The 20,724-nt window shown below is 33.5% G+C and overlaps 1 protein-coding gene across 1 annotated transcript; it reads left to right on the top strand.

Annotated features, from left to right (window-relative positions):
• Positions 1–1,808: 1,808 nt before the first annotated feature.
• On the top strand, positions 1,809–16,893 carry LOC107448909 (dehydrogenase/reductase SDR family member 7; the record flags this gene model as incomplete). Its single annotated transcript, XM_071184358.1, is given in 6 exon segments — positions 1,809–1,912; positions 5,093–5,285; positions 12,436–12,482; positions 13,506–13,625; positions 14,278–14,444; positions 16,761–16,893. Coding segments are annotated over 6 exon segments (695 nt in total), but the record flags the coding sequence as incomplete, so codon positions are not given.
• Between the last annotated feature and the right edge of the window lie 3,831 nt (positions 16,894–20,724).

The raw sequence follows: 20,724 nt of genomic DNA, 5'->3' as shown, positions 1-20,724 counted from the left end.
TAAAGATCAGATTTTCACTTTCTAGGACTCATTCTTAATAGTTCGAGGTGGTAACCTCAAATATGCTATGCTAATTAATAATGATATGCTAATTAATAATATGCTAATTAATAATGATATTTTAAGATACGAAATCAGACACAAAAACATACTTTCTCTGAATAAACCTACCTTTCCTTCGACGGATTCAGATTTCTGACTTCCAAAGTATGGGGGGGGGGTGTGGCCACTATCTGTAAAATAGTTTGTTAAGATAGTTTGTTAAGAAAGCGATTCAAAATTTGCACCCTTTATAGTTAGTTTTACTTTTTGCGTATTTTGTGACATATCGAGAACTTTTTAAGTGAATTGACGAATTTTTGCATACAGTTAAATATTCGTTTGTCCAAAAATAATTCCATCCAAAAAAATTAATTTTAGTAAGTATTTATTATTTTTTTTATAATTTTATTTTACCTTTATTCAACTACCAAAATAATTAACCAAAATATAGCTAATATGGTCTCAATAGTTTGGTCAGGAGAACAGTCTCAAGTTTGGACCCTTTAATGTTAATTTTACTTTTTGCGTATTTCCCCATATCTCGAGAACTTTTTAAGCGAATTGAAATATTTTTGAACACAACGTTTAAAGTTGATGTTAGAAATCGCATACCTTACAATTCAAAATTTTTTCGTCTAATATTAAAAAAAATAATAATAAATGATAAATATTTTTTGCATGGAATTATCTTTGGATAAACGATTTTTATAACTGTGTGGAAAAATTCGTCAATTCGCTTAAAAAGCTCTCGAGATATGACGAAGTACGCAAAAAGTAAAATTAGCATTATGGAGTCCAAACTTTGAACCTCTCTCCTGCCAAACAATTGGGACCCTATTTTACAGATTACCATATTTTTACCCCATACTTTGAAAGTCAGAAGGCTGAATCCCTCGAAAAAAAGATATGTTTATTCAGAGAAAGCACATTTTTGGGTCTGATTACGTAACTTAAATTATCGTCTGCACTAACTAATTAGCATATTTGTGGCCATCCCCTCGAACCATTAGGATTGACTCCTAGAACGTGAAGATACGATCATTAGAACAAAAGTTATTTATGGTGTTTTTTTATTTTACGCACTGTACGACTCTTTCCTACGTCTGTTTCACTTTGAGGATTGTATAAAGTATCTTTTACCTCATTTTGTTTTGAGAATATCTTACCAGACTTATTCCATTTTGATAACTCACTATGCTAGTAGTTCTTCGTGGATATCTTTGTAGATTGAGACATCTATCGGTTTTTACAGATCATTTTGTGTTAAATCTTTCCTACCACTTACCATGATTGGAACACTTTTTGGTATTCCTAGATTCAAATATTGAAAAATCTAAACCAAAAATGGGTCGGCTGTTCAATATCGGTTTTTTGAAATAAAATACTAATAAAGTTTGCACTTTCTTCTTGGTGGGGGGTTTTAAATAGTACGGAGGGAATTATTGCTGGCTGCATATGGGATAACTGGTCCACGCCAGAATTAAAATAAAATGAATTTTTATGTGAGGGAAAAGAAACGTTATCGCTACTGATGTAGGCCGTAAAAATATCTGTTAAATTGCTCGTTGTCACTGACAAGCATTTCTAAAAATAGCCTTCTTCCGACAATCAAACAGGTTTTGAATATTTTGATCCCGCTTACCTCAATTGTAAAGTTTAGATAACGCTTTTTTTTCTCTGAAATTATATTTTCACCCGCAGAGTGAATATGTGTTATTGTAATGAATTTCAATGCATTCTGTTCTATAATAAAGATTTTGTTATAGAAATGGGATTAAAGGAAGAAGATATTCTTGTGCTGCCGTTCAATATGGCTGACTATAAAGTACACGAAGAATGCGTGCAGAAAGTTGTGCAAAAATTTCAAAAGGTAAAAGAAGTTTCATTTGGTCATAATTAAGAGTTTTTGTAATGATTGTAATAACAACTGAGTAGAAAAAAAGAGGGTTGACTTTCAAAAGTAAATTTTTATTTATCCCAATTCATTGTATAAGAGAATTTGTAATGTGTCTCGCTAACACAAATTCATACATTATTTATGGTTGTATACTCAACTAAATGTAATGTTTTCCGTTTATTTATTTCTTGATAACACATATGAATAAATTTTAAAAAGTTGAGAATTTCTCAACTTTTGTCATCCACCGATTTTTAGATATACTTATGTTTCACAAGAGCCTGTTGCATTGATAACTCATGAATATATCAATATCTGAGAAAGTTATTTGCTTTCCAGAGCAGATTTAATTAACTTCTTCACTCCAAAAAAATGGCGTCTGAAAACAACGCAACTCTAAGAAATTCCGAAATTATCGCCTGTTCGAGTTGTGCTGCTTTTTATTTAGACTTATGTGAGCCATACGGAGGTATTTGGGACTCATACAATGTTCACTAATAGACACTAATAGCTCTTTTACGTTAAATGAACTGGAATTTACCAATTATTTTTCGAAGAAAATTTGTGTGGAAAAGTTGTGGAAAAATTGTGGTATATATATATATATATATATATATACCACAATTTTTGTACAANTATATATATATATATATATACAGCAATAAGGACGTTGCGGACATTAAAATCCACAAAATCGGGTCTAATAACCACAAATTTTCTTCGAAAAATAATTGGTAAATTCCAGTTCATTTAAAGTAAAACGAAGTAGAGGAAGGAAACCAGTTTCGGTCGCGGCAGTGGAAGATAGGGCTACAGCATTACAAGAACAGAAGAAGAGTGATGCAAGAATCAGCAGTACACGAGGAATTCTGGATATGCCGATTAGCACTGTGCGTAAAATCTTACTAAGCATCGTGAACTGTTACTCGTACAAGATAACTCATGTGCAGCAGCTGTTACCTGCTGACCTGGGAGCGAGTGAATCTTTTGCACTACGATTGCTTTCCTGGATAGAAGTTGACAACGAGTGTCCATGGAGCATGTGGTCTGACGAAGCCCACATCCATTTGCAAGGTTCTGTAAATATGCAAAATTGCGGGATATGGGATACCGAGAATCCGTTCCAGCTACAGCCATTACCTCTTCATTCTGAAATGGTCAGTGTGTAGTGCGGAATAACGGTAGCGCTTATCGTCTGTCCATTTTTCTTCGAGATCAAATCAGGTCCTGTTACCTGCACAGTTACTGGCAGGCGACATGTATGAAGCACTTTTGCGTCACCATATCCTTTCGACACTTCAGCAGGGTTAGTGTGTGAATCGCACCATATTCATGCAAGATAGCGTTCTTCCGCGCATTGCTACTTCTGTGAAGCAGCTGCTGAGTGCTCATTTCGGAGACGATAGGATCATAATGCACCATTTTCCAACAACGTAGCCTCCACGTTCCCCGTGTGACATCTGGTTTTATGGGTACCTGAAGAATGTTGTTTATAACGCGTGGATTGAGAATCTAGGCAAATTGAAGGCATGCATCACCACACACCTCATCCATTGCATAAGTACAGATACCCTCCGATCTGTTGTGGAGCATGCCATTTTACGCTTCCATATAGTAGAAAAACAATACGGAGGGCACGTCGAACAATTTATGCCTTAATCATTAGTAAGATGCTTGTTTCATGAAGCTCCTTTTTTGGGGGGGCATTATAACTGTTGTCTCTGTGAACACATATTCTTGTCTTTTTGCTAAAAAGTGTTTAGTAAACCCCTGAACTGTCCTTTTGGCTTACAGCATTCCTGTGTGTAATGAATCCATTCTTTGGTCTTTCCCCTGACATTACCCTGGCAGCGTTATCTTTCGGCAGATTTTGGAACTATTTTTTTCCTTCACCAATCAAAATTCTATTGTCTCATGAATGTTCTACTATTGAAATGTCTGAGGGCTGCTTTCCAACACTGGTACACACAGACTCTTTACTACAAAAACACTGTCTCTTTACTGCGAGAGGGATTTCTCAAACGCTTTTGGTCTCCATTTCTAGACTTGCATTTGCTCGCCTTCCTTTTATTACTTTGTTATTATGTTCACGGTTTTTCATTTTCAAAACATTTTCAGTGATAACACCCATTCATCTTGCTGATGACGTGAAGTGAAATTTAAATAATGTTTTTCATTTGGGGGGGGAGGATACGGACAGGCCTATAATTTCTCAAAATTATACTGATGACCTGAAACGGAATACGAAAGATTCACACTTACTAAATATCTTACACTGATGTTTCTTTTACGGTTAAGTGCCATTACCCGGTAAACATTAGCCTGTAAATAAACTACACTGACGTTTATTTCAAAAATTAAGTGCAACCACCCGATATAGATTTTCGCTGTATACCTTACACTGGTGTTTTTTTAAGGTTAAGTACCATCGCCTGTATACAATTGTCCGGTCGCATAACCTACAGTGATGTTAAATAAATAATCCCAAGGAACTGAATCGGTAAGATTTTACCTGATAGAAAACGTCTTACACATCAAAAATATACAAAATTGAAATGACAGACAACTTGTAGCCTGGGCACTTATTTTTGATGCCCTTAAAACATGTTGACTATGTATTCCATGTTGACTATGTTTCGGCGATTATATTTACCTAGGTAGCTATTCTAAAATGCTCCCTCACAAATTAAGAGCTTAAAATTCCTATCCAAGAGATTATTTAATTACTTTTGATTATTTGTTATTTTTTTATTTATATGGGAAAATTCAAAAAACAGTTAAAACTTTTCCTTCAAATAATTCAGAAGGGAAGACCAACAGACATAAGTCATTAGTAATGATGCATGAATAGGCAATAGATTGGAAGTTTTCAGTACAACCTTCAAGCAATGCGCATGCTCAAAATCGGGTACCAAAGTTGGAACGCGAATCTTAGATATATGCGTCAGCTTGGTAAGAGAGACGGGTGCAAAAGGCGGGGAACATAGAGTTCGTGCAATCAGTCAAAACATAAAGACGGATGTCGTGGAGTTTGTGCATAACTAGACAGAACAACGACAAATATTTTACATTTGTTTAACTATAACTTGCACGCTACGGATGTAAATTCTATAAAAAAAATGTGTTTTCTCTCATTATTGTTCCCCCATTTAGATAGATATCCTCGTCAATAATGCCGGAAGATCTCAGAGGGCGAAATTTGAAGAAATCGATGTTCAAGTGGATAAAGATCTGTTCGAAATCAATGTCTTTGGCACACTCAATCTCACAAGAAAAGTTTTGCCTCATTTCATTGCCAACGGAGGAGGACAATTTGCCGTCACAAGCAGCTGCGTCGGCAAAATGGGTAAAAAAGCTGCCTTTTTTTATATCGTCGCTTACTTCAATCTTTTTAGACAAGGGGTGTTATATCAATAACAGGTATCTGTATGAAATCAATCTTCAATTTATATTTATTAGAAAGGAAATCAAAAGGTGGGGACAGTTCAATATACCCTTCTCTGGCCTGCTCGATCTCCAGATTTCTCACAAAACGAGCATATTGGACAGCCACTGAGTTTAGTCTGTTTAGCGGTGTTTTTACAGCAACTGTGGAACAAGATACTGCTGGACATCATAAAGTCACAGCAACTGTCTCTCAATGTCCTAAAGCATCCTGCATTCGCGGTGGCTTAAGAGGGTACTAAAACCTCCATTCATTTGCATTTTTTTCCTGCAATAAATGATGATCATTTTGCCTTGACTTTTTATCGCTTACATCTATCACCGTTGTACTTGCGTATGTAAAACTTCATTTCCTTCTGACAAGTCTTTCTGGTGTGCTAATTTTTATGGCAATAGTCGTATTTAAGTTGTAAAGAAAAATTTTGAACAAAATATTCTTAAATACTCAACGCGGATGTAAAAAAAATCAAAACGTGTTTGATTGCCAATTGAATCTAAAAGATTTTTCTAATAATCGTCATTCAACTCTTCTCTGTCGAGCAATAAACAAGTTTTGATGTTTAATAGTGATTTGTCAGATTTTTATATTTCTTTACTTTAATAATAATTTTAGACTTCTATTATTTTAACTTCAGTCTTTGCAAGAGCTTTTAAAATATATTTTAAAGGGGGACACGCATATTACACCCTGATTATTACGGATTACTCCTAATATTACTGATCTAATTACATACCGTATATTAATTTATATTACCTGTACACTGATTAATATGATACCAAAATGAATTTCAAGTTGGAAATTCTATACTAGTTATAAACGCTTATGTATTAAAAAATTATAGATTTTCACTTTTCCTTAGTGTCGAAGAAAAATGGTCATTCAAAAAAAGATCATGGTTATAAGGTGATTGTGTTAAGAACTAGTGTTTAAATCCATTCAGTCACTTAAAATAAATGAATTTAAGAAAAATTTAATTTTGGAAGTTTAAACTTAAAAAATATTAAATCCTTGATGCATACTTTAAAAAAGAATTATCTTACTTCACAAGCGACTAGGGACAGGACGATTCCATAATACAAACAGACTTAGAAAATTTAGAAGGGGGAAAATGAGCTCGATATCTGGAAAACGTTGCTGGTGAGCAAAATATCGCCTTATTTTAGTGCCAACATTAGAAGTCAAATTTTGGCAGGATTTTCTGAAAAAAAAATTAACTAGGGCCATCAAAAAAGAAAGAATTGATTATTAGGCTTTACAGAGAAGACCGTCAGATTTGATTTTTTTTTATCTTCAAAGAGCGTTTTTGATGCAGAGAGGTACGTACCTCAGTACTGTTGACAATTATCGGTCGCTGTTCCAGCAATTCCGTACATGTTGGAGGAGCGTGAAGGGGGGGGGGGAGATCGTGAAAAGAATTCCGCGTATAAACGGGGCAGTGGCACTTGACCTTAAAAAAACATCAGTGTAGGGTATACCGGGCAGTGGCACTTAACTAGACCTTGTATATATTTCAGACATTTACCAAAAGTCTAGTCAACTAGACCTAGTATAAGTGCCACTTCCCGGTATACCCTGCACTGATGTTTTTTTAAGGTCAAGTGCCATTGCCCGGTATATATTTGCCCAGCATACCCTACACTGATGTTTTTTAAGGTCAAGTGCCATTGCCCGGTATACGCTACACTGATGTTTTTTTAAGGTTCAGTTACATTGCCCGGTATACCGTAAGCTGATTTTTTTAAGGTCAAGTGCCATTGCCCGGTATACCCTACACTGATGTTTTTTTAAGGTTCAGTGCCATTGCCCGGTATGTATTTGCCCGGTATACCCTACGCTGATGTTTTTTTAAGGTCAAACCATTGCCCGGTATACCCTACACTGATGTTTTTTTAAGGTCAAGTGCCATTGCCCGGTATAATTCTCACATTTCATACTTTGCCTAAAAACATCCAGCATTCTATACAATGCCGGCGTTTCATAATTTGCCGGTCACATACATATATTAAGATCTAACTAACTTTAAAGTAAAAAAAAATTTAAAAACAAAAGCAAAACAGATAACAATAATAAAAACAAAGACATAACGAAAAAATTCAACATATAACATATTTTATGCGAGTTCGAAAATGACAGCAAACGTCGCAAAAAATAAACATAAAAACAAATGCGAACGGTGACGGTAAACCTTTGAAATTTAGCCAATACGCCAAGGAAGCAAACAAAAAAATCCCCAATATTCTCAGTGCCTCTTTCCCTATTTTTACTCTTCCGACGAAACTCTAAGTTTTTAACATTATGGAATCGTCCTTCCCCTAGTCGCTTGTTCTTACTTCCCTTACTCCTGAAACGAAATGCAAATATTGATACACGCGGATAACAAATCAATTCAGCTCTTGGCTTATGCTGATGATAGTTTCATAAGGAAATCAAGTAACGACAGTTTTTTAGAACTACAGAAATTAATGAGATAGAAACAATAACACGAAAAATCATACTTTGGTTAGACCACCGGTTATCTATAAGTCAGAGACTCGACCCGAAAAAATGATGTGATGTTTTGAAGATGAAAAGAAGATATGAGAAGACACCTGGCAAAATCTTGAGAACCATTTTTGGACCAGTCAGAGTGGGTAGATGAGTATCAAAGGATATTTCACCATGAAATCTAAGAAATGTCTTTAAAAAAATGAATATTTTAAACTGTAAAAAGGCAAAAAAAAGAATCTAATGATTGAGACACGCAGAAAGAATGGTTGACAAAAGAAGGGCAAAAAAGATCTTTAATGGCCAACAAAAACGGGAAAGAGATTGAGAGAGACCTCAAAAATTAAAAAAATATATAAAGCAAAAACACGAGACAGATGGTGTAAAACAATTAGCGAGGTGAACTGTAATAATTAATAGGAGTGTCCAAAGCTCTGAGAGAGAAGCTTACGAGATTTCTGCAAATTGACATTAAAAATACCAAGCACTTGTGTGTACAAAAAACACCATCTGGTGATACACTTCGGAAATGATTAAATCCTCATGCGTTTGAAACTGTACCTGGTTTTAATTACCTTGGATATTTTGTTATAACAAAAATTGAGATAACCTCAGAAATCCAAAATCGTATCTCATTGACTGACACGAAGTTCATTAGACACTTTTTTTACATCTTCTTTTCCGGCCAACAATTTTATATCTTATTTTCCGTTCCCAAAAATTATTCCACGGAACTCTAAAGTTCCAAGCATTACGACTTTTGTTTCATAAAAATAATAACCAGTTACGGTTTTTGAAACCTATAATAGTATTTGCGTCTAATGAATGCATCATTCATTTAGTTTTTCGTCATTTTTATGAAAATGTTTAAATGAAGAAAAGAAAAACAAAATAGTATTTTTCTAATGAAAATAAAATATACTGAGCAAATAAGAAAAAGGAAGTGCATTAAAAAATAACATAATTATGTATAAAATAAGGTAAAAAATATTAACAAGACAATTATGGTGCTACAGAAATTAGCCTTTACATGAAATGAATAAATCAGATGTGTGAGTTTGGAATAGAAAAAGTATCTTCAGTATGGATTACGATCACTTCTAGCAGCAATACAGCAATGCTCTCAACTATGCGGTTTGCCAGCTCCTTTGGAAGTGCAAGCCATTGTCCTTTCAAAGAAATTGCAAGGATCTGCGGAGAAAGATTGAGAGCAGGTACACGTCTTCCAAAAGCAGGCCAAATATGCTCGATTGGATTCAAGTCCGACCATCCATTCTCTGAATTGTTTGCTGCTGAAGATTATCATCTACGTAGCGATCTCTGTGAGTTACCGTCCTTAGCACTAAATTATCCCCTATTGAACCAGCATATAAACATCAAGAATGCCGTCTCTATGCACGTGAGCATTCACGTGGAAAGACATGCAGCACTCGAAGGTATACCGCCCCACACACAGACACTACCTCTTCGGTATGCATGTCTTTCACGGATGTTTGCTGATTGATATCTGGGTAATCTTTAAATCAAACGACGCCTACTATCACTTTAGAGGCTGCACTCTTGGACTCATCTATCTGTGTTGAGAACAGCCCTCCATTGCGCGTTCACCTCAAATGTTACTTTTTCTGGGGTGACGAGAGTGGCACGCAAATGGCTGGTAGTCTAGCGAACAAACAACGTTCGTGAAAACTTTAAAGCACAGATTGAGACGTTGACATCCTTCACCAGATGTTTGCACTAAGAGAAGTGAGCCTCAGAGGGAATCCTATTTAGCCCTCTGACTTTATCCTCATCCAATAGATCTTCATATCTTCACCTCCAGACAAATGATGTCTGGAGGTCATTGTTACAAATTGGTTATCTGAAATTTCAAATTTCAGAAATGCAGCAAAACTCGCTGACTTGCGATCAAACGTACTATTTTACGCTCATTGCAGATGACGTCATACCACTTCAGTGCCACTATGTTACAGTTTTACTTAGCAACTCTTATTTGACAGCCTATTTAAATTTCATTGGAATCGGCATATTTTCGAGAGAGTTATAGCTTTTTTTGTAACTTTTCTTTAATTTAGGATAACTAGTGTATGATTAGGAAATTAAGACTTTGGCTAAAAATGGAGGACGGAAAATTTAGAGTTTTTGAAAGAAAAGCTCACAGAAATATCCTTGGTAGCGTCAAAGGAAAAGGCTTTTGGCAAAGACGCTTAGAAATGTCTAAAACTTTAAAAAAATGATATTGTCAAAAGTATTGAATTTAAGACCATAAACTGGGTTGCTGATGTTGCTAGAATAGATGGAAAAAAATCCAGTAAAAAATTTTTTTTTCAAAATAGAATTTTTTATGAATTGATTTTAATTTTTTATAATTGATATTTGATGAACTACACTTACTATTTAGCTCTTTTTATCAACTGGAATTAGTAAAATTTCATATCCCTAAAAATACATATTCGAATATCTATAATCTTGTTTCTCACTGTATTCACAGTAAGTTTAACGATTTGGGATAACTTTGTGGCATGTAATAGTTAAAAGGGAGATTTCTAAGAATGTTCTCTTTCAAAATCGGTAAAGAAACGTATCTATAGCAAAGTTTTACAAAAAGTTCCGAGAAATTCTATCGTTTCGTGGAAGAGTGGCCGGAGAAAAAAAACACTTCTTCAGGTCCGCAAACTCCGAGTTTTGAAGAGCATGTGTACAATTACGGAGTACCGTATTTACATCACGTCCGCATTATATTGTGACGCTATTATTAATCGTGATGGGATATCACATATATATGAATACGATCTTGAAGGAGACCAGAGAGTGACAACTTTTTTCACCAAGTAATGATTTTTCAAACTCGTAATTATATTTAGATTCAATCAATGACAATTTTAAGGCTAATAAAAAACGCATTATTATTCCTCATCACAGTTTTCAAATAAAAATAACTAAATTCGTCCATGAAGAAATGTTTTCTTGATACACATTTTCAACATAAAAAAAATTGTCATTTTAACTGAAATCATATTTTTGGTTTACTTTATACACTTTCAGCTAACGCATACACCAAAGTCAAATTCAGAAGACTAGATGCAACTCCAAGCCTGCGCGTTCAACTACCAGACATAAAACTTAATTTAAGATAATTAAATATAAAGCGTTGAAAATTTCTATTCTTCTCATTCTATATTTTCAGAATGATTAGTAGTCTTTTATTGGTTCACAATTGTCTTTATCTATGAAATCAAGGTTACAGAGAAAGATGTCAATTATTTAGGGTTGGTTTCATAGCCAAAATAATTAGGAACCACTGCTGCTAAAAAATATGGCTCTTCGAATACGTAACTAACGCGGAAAATTGCTCAGTCCGGTTTATGATATACCAGAAAAAAGAACTTACAGGGCGGGTATCAGATATAGTAGATCATCACATGTACTAAGATCCAGCGAATGGACATAAGGAGAAAAGGGACAATCAAGAAGTACCTCCCCTGTGAACATGTTGTTGGTTGTAGTTTGTTTACGCTGCTCTAGAGCTGCACAATGGGTTATTGGTGACGGTCTGGGAAGCATCCCTGAGCATTATCCGAATGACATGCCATCACAATTTTGATCCTCTGCAGAGGGGATGGCCCCCTTCTTCGGTAGTCCGACGACCTGTATGCGAAATCGAGCACTTTACAAGAGAACAGTTTAACGAGAAACAATATCGCACACTCTCGGTCCCATCGCAGGCTGATCAAAGTGGTCACCCACTCGCACACCGACAGCAGCCAATGATGATTGACTTCGATGATCTGTTGGGAACCGTGTCTTAATGATATGTTCACTGCGGGACGAACAGGATGCTACAGATTGTTGGACAACTCTACATGTATGATAGGGTATGCTGCTTCCCGCCATTTTATTCTTTCTCTCTATCTAAAAATATGTTAGCAGATTTAATAAATATGTATGATATAAATGTATTCTCAAAAATATATGTTAGTAGTACAGTACTGTTTATAAATAGAGCAAAAATGCAAAACAAACCAGCAATAAATTGAAGAAAAAAAAGAAAACGTTTCATCTCCTACCCGAGGGTGAAAACCCGCGTTTGTTGCAGTGCCCCTAAATGTTACTGTTACTTTAAATTCAGGGACCACACCAAGCCTTGGAGGACCGGTTTACATTATATATATTCTTCCCCTTTGATCGCTTCTTTATAGGGTTCAGGTCTGGGAAGGTCCCATTGTCACCACAGCAAGGAGGGTCTCATGAAAGGACAGTTAGCTGAAATTAAAATAGGCCATCATCCGTCATTCCAAATAGTGCATCACGGATCCTTATTCTTAACGAGGGAAACAACTCAGAGCCATTCACACTGCATGCGGGGAAAAAATCGCTTATGTGAATTCAGAGATGTGAATGGGAACCTGATTGGCAAGTTTTTTTGCGGATAAATTATATTTTACCAATCAGGGATTAAGGAATTCACACCTCTAAATTTGCATGCGCGATTTGTCTGTGTCTAAATGCTTGTTGGTAGGAGGTAGTGTAATTGCATATTTTTATTTAAAAAAAATGTCCTTTACAGGAGCTGCATTCTCTGCATCCTACACTGCTTCCAAGCATGCACTTCATGTAAGTTCCATTTTATAATTTTAGTCAATTAATTTCATAAATTATGTTATTCATTCCAAATAGTGTATGGTAATGTTATATTTAGATAATTTTCAATCACCTTGCATGTAAAGCACCACAATTTATACATTAGAACCCACTTATAACGAACCCTCATTTAACGAAATTCCGGATCTAACGAACGAAATGGAAAATTTTGTTTGGCACAAAGTTATAAATGTATTCGAATGTACTATTTTCGCGGATTTAACGGGAGAATTAATTTTCTTGCTTTTACCGTTTCTTAAAAGCGTGCTTTATATTCAGCTGTTTAAAATATTAAAAAGAAAAATTTTATCCTTTTAAAAAAAAAGTTGAATTTCTAAAACTCATAGATAGAGAAGAACAAAGAAAGTGTCAATATGTAATTAAAATATGCAAAAAAGCGATTCACGTGAATTGCTTTATACGTTTATTTTTTTTTTATTAGCCTTGAGTTAGTACATAACAAGCTATTGGATTTAACGAACACTTTTCTCTTTTCCGAGTCCCTTGTTACATACGGGTTCTATTCTGTAAATTTTTCAAATTCTTGTCAAACCATAGCTTTTGTTCAATGGGTGTCACCCGCTACTCTGTATGGGTAAAAACTGCTGTATAATATTTATCCGAATTCAGTATTTCAAACTCAACAAACTGTGTGAATGAATTCAATTTAATACCGAATAGAGCGTTCGTGCACATTTTAAAGGGTATCGTTAAATCTAATCAGCAATAATTGAGAAAGCTTACACAAAGGTCAGATTGATTCATGAATAATTCTCGCCAATTTCGACGTACCTTAAGGAAACCATCAGATGACGACAGTAGATCTTTTGCATTTGAGCACGAGAGTGTGTTGTCGGTGGTGAACATTCTGCAGAAAAAGAAGGTTATAAAAAACATGTTTGTTTTTAATTGTCTATGAAAGTTCTTCTCATACTATATAAGAGATGGCCTTTGTATGGTACGTTCTGATAACAATTAAAATGTTTTTGTTTTCAGGGTTACTTTGAGACCTTAAGGACAGAAATGTCAGGAAAGAATATTGATGTGACGATGCTTTGCCCTGGTCCAATATTTTCACACTTTCTGGAGAATGCTTTTACGGCAACACCTGGACAAGTCAGATTTATTTTACATATATTTAATAAAAGTAACAAAATCTGTAATTTTTTCAGTGTGTCGAGACGATTCAATATATTCTTAATTTTTCTTTCTTTATTTTCTTAGCAAAGATCACGTCATTTATAAAGACAATATTGTCTAAAGCAGAGTCTTCTTTTGCATGTTGGATCCTGATTCATTATATTTATTTCGAATGGCAAGATAAAAAGACAACTATAGCAGAGAATCAAGTAGAAAACAAACATAGAGGAGAAAAAATGTAACCTAATATAAAATACTTAACAGCTCTATTAGTAATATAAAAGAAACATACCACTAAATAATATTCTTATTGTATTTTATTGAAAGTTCAAGTTTTGATAGCTAGTGGTAAACAGACATTTGGGTTCTATGTTTATACGTGTCAACTGCGCTTATCTGGTTAAGCTTTAGATAATTTAAGTTTACTCTTCATTCTTGCTTTATCTGTTACAATTCTGATGGTCATATGACAGGCTTCATATATTAAAATCTCGCAATTTTGGCGGATTTTTTTTGTACCACACATTTTCTTAAGACTTTCCCATTAGAACTCAGCGTCTTCATCAAAACATCTGATTGTTTCACTTAAAGGAATCTCAAAACTTATTATTTTGGTCTTTGTTTTCAGAAATTTAATGAATCGACGAATCCGACCGACAGAAGAATGCCAACAGATAGATGTGGTCGATTGATGGCAGTGGCCATTGCTCATAAACTGGATGAAGCTTGGATATGCCAACTACCTAACCTCCTATTATTTTATTTGGTTCAGTACACTCCGACATTCTTCAGAAAGTAATTCCTTTTAGCTCCTTTTCACAAATTATCTTTCCATCATTTATCAAATGCTCGGGTAATTTTTCGGGATGCAATTTATACGGCTCAGATATAAAATTCTTTAATTAATTTTTTTTTCCGATAGAATTTGAGTGAAATAGCAGAACACAATTTTTCAGTTTGAAAATGGTAGAACAAATAATGCCAGGAGAGGTTCAAATCACAACTTATCAAGCGTGCGGTAATAACTGAAATAAGTCACGTGGCTAATACAGAAGGTTGACTGTACGGGGCTTTAAAAACTAAAGGATAATTTTGTGCCTCCCCCTAAAAGTTTTCAGTGCAAAGTTAAAGTGCGAATTCTTTACTGTATAGTATATGTAGTTTCTTTGCAGAATTTAAGTAAAATTTTTGGGCCGTGTGAGATACATTCGAATTTTGTTATGAAGGGATATTTATCCCAGAAAAATAAATTCATTTGAGAAAAATTTATTTATTATTTAGAGAGTATGGTCATAATTAGAAGTAATGAAATAAAGAAAGAAAGGGATCAACAGAATCATTCTCTTTCACATCAAAAATTTCTGTAGAAATATAAATTCAATGGTTGACTGAGAGGCCAGAGCCTCCTAGTTCATTCGCCAATAATTCGAAATTAAAAGTAAGGTGAATTGTTCCCAACGGACAGTTAGGAACATGGGAAGAGATCCATGGCTGGCGATTTAACGAAAGATAACATGGCCAAAAAATAATCCCAATCCATCTACCTGTAATCAATATTAAATTTGAAAATAATTTGACGAAAGCAAATGGCCAAAGAGACTGTGGGAACTAGTATATTTTTGTGATAAGAAATAAAGAGTTTTAGGTTTTGTTTCGATTGAGTCAGGACAGTGAATGAATTAGTTTTACATTTGTATTGAAATAAAAAGTTAGCCGTTACACTGATTGTTAAGAAAAGAATAAAATATTTATATTAGCTTATTATAAAATGTAATAAAAATTAAATAATTGGTTTCATTTAATTAAAATTCGATTAAGAGTGATTTTAAGAAATAAATTAATAAATAAATTTAAGAAATTAAAGAAATTTTAAAAGCTGGAAAATATGCAATGCCTAATTGAAAACACAATCATATTTATTTATTTATGTAGCTTTAAAAATAAATTTTGTGTTTTAACAGTCATTTTTTTCAGCGTTTTATTTATCACTCAAATTGTCCATAAATATTTTAGACCCTAGTATTGAATATCTTTGTGTATTTGACCCTTTAGTTTTTGTCAGAAACTGAAATAAAGTAATTTTGCATCAAAAAGTTTATTTTTCCTTATTTAAGATTGAGCAGAGGAATGAAGTTGTTCCATCTGTCGCTCTTTTGCAGATAGCTTCACTCACAGTCATTTCTCCTTGTTATTATTTAAACTTAATCAACTTTAATAATTACGTTTATTTTATATTTTACTTTAAATTTGGTAAAAGTAACGCCATTGTCGCTCGCTATAACCCTCGAACTCCTTGTTTCCAACTCGCTCACTCATTGCTGCGCTCGCAATTTTTTTTTTACTAATTGGGAAGTTAGAACTCATTATTAGGGCGAGAGAATTATTTCCGACTCATAGTAATGACTCATAGCATCATAGTAATACTTATAGTAATGATTTTCTCCTTTTTTTCATGGAATAAATTTAAAATTGGTGGACATAACGTTAATGCACGTCCACTCATAATGACCTTAAAAGTTAAAAGCTTCATCTTGAATTCAATCCAATCCATTTCATAAAGAGATATAAAACAAAATTATGAAATTTTGCTACTGGCCCGGGTTTTTTTTTTAAAATGGCATTTTTTTAAACAAATGGCTATTTTACAAAAAATTTAAATTTTAATCAATATTAAAAAAAAAAATTATGTTAATAATAAGAGACATTTCTTTTTAAACATGTCTGAAAACTCGATAAACGTTACAAACGTCATTTCTAGAAAGATGAAAAATCTTTTTAAAAAAAACAATAAAATACGAAATTCATAATATTAGGAAATATTCATATTTATTAAAAATAATAATAGGGTGTATTTTCGATTTTTAAAAAAAATGTCCATCGGTAGGCTGCACTCAGTCATTTTTTTAATCCTCATTTGTTATATGTTGCCCTACAAAGAGAGACTTTATATGAGTAAAACTAACGACCACAGTAACAATAACCGTATAAATTAGCTACCATAATGCATAAAACTAACACTTCCCACATTTTTATTTCGGTGTGAAAAAGTTTGAGAATATAACAAAATATATTTATGAATTCATAATGATACTTTTTTTCTTATTAATTTAGGGTAATAATTGGAAAGCTGTATACACCAGAACGAGCAGAAAAACTAAGAGAAGGAAGATGGTGAACCCTATTCACAGTTCATTTTAACCCATTTCAAAAGATATAATAATAAAAATTATTTTCAATATTGTAATATTATATTCAAACATATTATACATATTTAATAAATAAAAATTATAAATGTTCATATATTATAAACGAAAAAAAAAATTTTAAAGTTCGCATCTGTTCCTCATTTATTTAATTTTTACACGATATCGAAAGTCATTGAAAGACTTGGGAATCCCGGAGACCTTCGAAAATTAAATTACATTCAATTAACCACTCTTATGTTTAATGATCACCCTTATTTGAGACATAATTCTAAATAGAAGTTAGGGAATCGGGACAACGTTAGCAATGAAAGCTAGCATATGTATTGCTCATTGCAAAATTTCGAAGATGTAATTTTAATCAAATGTATCTTTATTATGAAAAACCAATAAACGTTAAGCTAAGCTTAAAAGAATATTTTGATACCTTGGCAGAACATATTTTTTTTTATCATTAATAACTGTAATTCCTAGATTTTGTTTGTAACAAAATAATAATCTGAGAAATCTAAAAAAATAATAACGTAATCTGAGATTTAGTAACAATTTTAAAAAAAGATAAATGCTGTACCTGTGCAGAGATGTTCAAGAACCTACCAGGATGTTCTAAAAGTATTTGAAAAATCAGTTCAAGAGAAACCGGAGAGGATTAAAAGGCTGCATTCAACCAATGATTTATTTTTCCCAAGTTTCAAAATTGGGTACCAAGTTAGGCAATTGACGGCAAAGTTTACTAGAAATACTACAAAACAATATTCTCTGTTGCATTTTTACCAAACATTTTGAGAGAGAATCAGTTAGTTTTGCCCTAAGGCTAAGCCGCGTAATTGCTGTGGATAGTGTATTGACTTTTATTTACGATAATACTATTGAATTAAAGTTACTTCTTATGACGCTATAATTCGACAATCGACTACTCTATATTTCTTTTATATTTGACTTATCATGGCCACTTTGGAATAATCGATTATCGTTGAATGGAACATTAGACTTTCTTCTACAAATGCATGAAAAATTCAAAGAAAATATGACATGATATGGTGAGTGTACGTCAAACTCTGATTAACTCAAGAAGTAAAAAATCGATTCTCATATTTTAGTACAAATGATGAAAATTAGCAGAATAGTATAAATTTTTTTGCAAAAAGGGAATTCACAAAATGGCTTACAACTAGATAAACAAAAATAAGGCTAACGATAGAATCACCAATCTGATTTAAGTTAGTAAAGTCTTAAATATATGTACAATAATTAGGATTTTTAAAATCGATGGTTGTTAACGAAAATCGAATCCAATTATACTTTTGAGTCTTCGAATAATGTATTGTACAAACAAAAATTATGCTTTCATTGAAATTGTAATCGACAATTTGCTTTAAGATTCAAAATGAATAAATAATAAACATTTATCTGCCACAAAGGATGTATAGGAGGATGCAGTAAATTCTTTAAAATGATACGCTCCACTTTCATTGCTTTCTAACAAAAGCTTAAAATGCAAGAACTCAATCTTTTGAAGAATCGCCTGCCACACCCACTGCAACACACCTTTTACTGTTCGAAATCATAAACCCAAGAAAACATCCTTGAATACTTTTCCCCAAGGAAAATCTAATGTTTCGTAAAGATTTTCTCTACATCGCTTGTCACTAACCTAATACCCTCTCTGTTAGGGGTCGTTCTCACTGCATGCAATTCACGCACCTCCGATTGCTCTGCAGGGATAAGAAGGACGTTATAGGTGAATCTTTCGCGGAATATATTTCACCAATCGGGTTCTCATTCTCACTCGCCGGCGATCGGAGGTTCGTGAATCGCAAGCAGTGAGAATAGCCCGAGTTCAGAATTTTATTTTGTTTCTGCTGACGGAATAGAGCCCTCGCCTCCACTGAAGTAACACCAGGTGCGTATCAGCAGATCCTGCATTGGATAAGACACTTGCTGATTGCAGTTGAAATTGGCGATGATTACGCGTAAATGCGGTTGATTACATTCAAAACACAAAATTATTCTAAACAAGTGGGCTGCGCCCCCTGCTCGCTGACGCTCGCCAACCCCGGAAAATTGCTACGCAATCTTATATGGTTTGCTTCGCAAACCAAGCTCGCTTCGCTCGCTACTAACTTAGGTGCATTTACACAAAATTCTAAGAATTCAAAACAATCATTCAAGTGCATGTAACAACTTTTTTTTAAAAAAAAAAATTACATCTTTTTAGTAAATACTAAGTCATTAAAATACATTTGAATTCAAATAAAGACTCATTGACTGGGACTCAGTTTTCAATGAATAAGTAATAACAATAATAAAACAAATAAATTCGTGAAAAACAGCGCTTTCGACAAAATACTAAAATAAAAATCTATCGACAAAGACTACTCACTTCTGCCTAGCCTAATAGCATGAGATTGCTGCAGCTGAATTGTTATTTCAGTTTCCGTTTTTAAAAGCGATATATATGTTGAGCCACCTCAGCTAGATTTGGCATGTGACATTTTTAGCGGCAATCATTGGTCGATTTTCTAGCGTTGCCATTCGCGCAGTTGTAATGAGGCTTTTTTTGTCGCCGTGTAAGAGAAATATATATATAGATAACTATTTAACCTTTAATAAACAATTCAACGCTACTTAAATTATTACTTAGGACAACCTAACAAAATGAATAAGAATAATATTGTTGCCAATAGATAAAGAAAAACCCGTTTCATGATGAAGAGAAATATGATTACAGTGGAAAACAAATTTCGCATTTACATAAATACTTGATCTGGGTATTTCGGATCTGAAATTATTTTTGCTCCTTAAGCTACGGTTTTTTTTTACTTCCTAAATTACGTTTGTGGTTTAAAAACGTTATATATTGCAAGAGGTCGCGTAAATATTGGATTAAAACTGCATAGGATCCCATGAACGGAAATTTTTTCATACGCTGCTAGGGACACTTCCCCTATTATGGCCTGCTCAAAAGCACAAAAAAATCAGTTCATAATAGAGAAGCGGCCTTACATAGGAAATATGCATCAGTTCTTAACATAGGAACTGATGCCCATCAGTTCCTGTGTCATTTTAATCTTAATAACGAGCATCCTTGCTATATACAACGTTTCTGAACTTAAACGTCTCGTTGAAAAATAGACTAAAAAAATGTCATTTAAGAAAGTTTGAAGTGAGAAACCGATTGCAGACTTAAAATTAGGGAAATTACTGTTAAGAAACTCCTGCAACAGAAAAAAAAAACATTTGTTCCCCAGTGTTACTTCAAAATTGATTAATATACAAGGATTAGATTAGAGTTTGAGGAAAGGATTTCTGTACATTTCATATTTTTAACACTTTTAATTCATAATCTTCTATGAGCTTTAAAATTTTTCTACTATCAATATTAACACTTAACTTACTGTGATATGCTAATCATATAAAAATAATACTAAGCAAATGACTTTTAAAGAAACTACATTGCGATGAAATATTTGATCATTTTGTAAATATTTTTAACTTATAAGAAGATTATGGATTGATGCATAATGATAAGAAGACTAATGCATAATTTATAAAAATATGTTATCGTAGTAGATATGTATATAATTAAAAATTCCTTTCCTCACGAATCAAATTAATCCCGGCATATAAATTAATTCTTTAAAAAAAGAAATGTCCTAAATATATACTAGGTCTAATTAACGGCCACTGTCCGGTGTACATTTGCCCGGAATGCCCAGCATCAATGTTTTTTAAAGGTCAAGGCCACTGCCCACCAGTAGGCATTTAACCGGTACTCTGAACACTGATGTCTCTCCTAATCTATCCTCAGCAGATATTGAAATATCGAATAAATATCAACGAGTAAATTAATATCAAATCGGATATAACAA

The sequence above is a fragment of the Parasteatoda tepidariorum genome, chromosome 8 (assembly GCF_043381705.1).
Source record: "Parasteatoda tepidariorum isolate YZ-2023 chromosome 8, CAS_Ptep_4.0, whole genome shotgun sequence".
Classification (NCBI taxonomy): domain Eukaryota; kingdom Metazoa; phylum Arthropoda; class Arachnida; order Araneae; family Theridiidae; genus Parasteatoda; species Parasteatoda tepidariorum.
The sequence above is the reverse complement of the archived record's forward strand: the minus strand, read 5'-3'. Positions and strand labels throughout refer to the sequence as shown.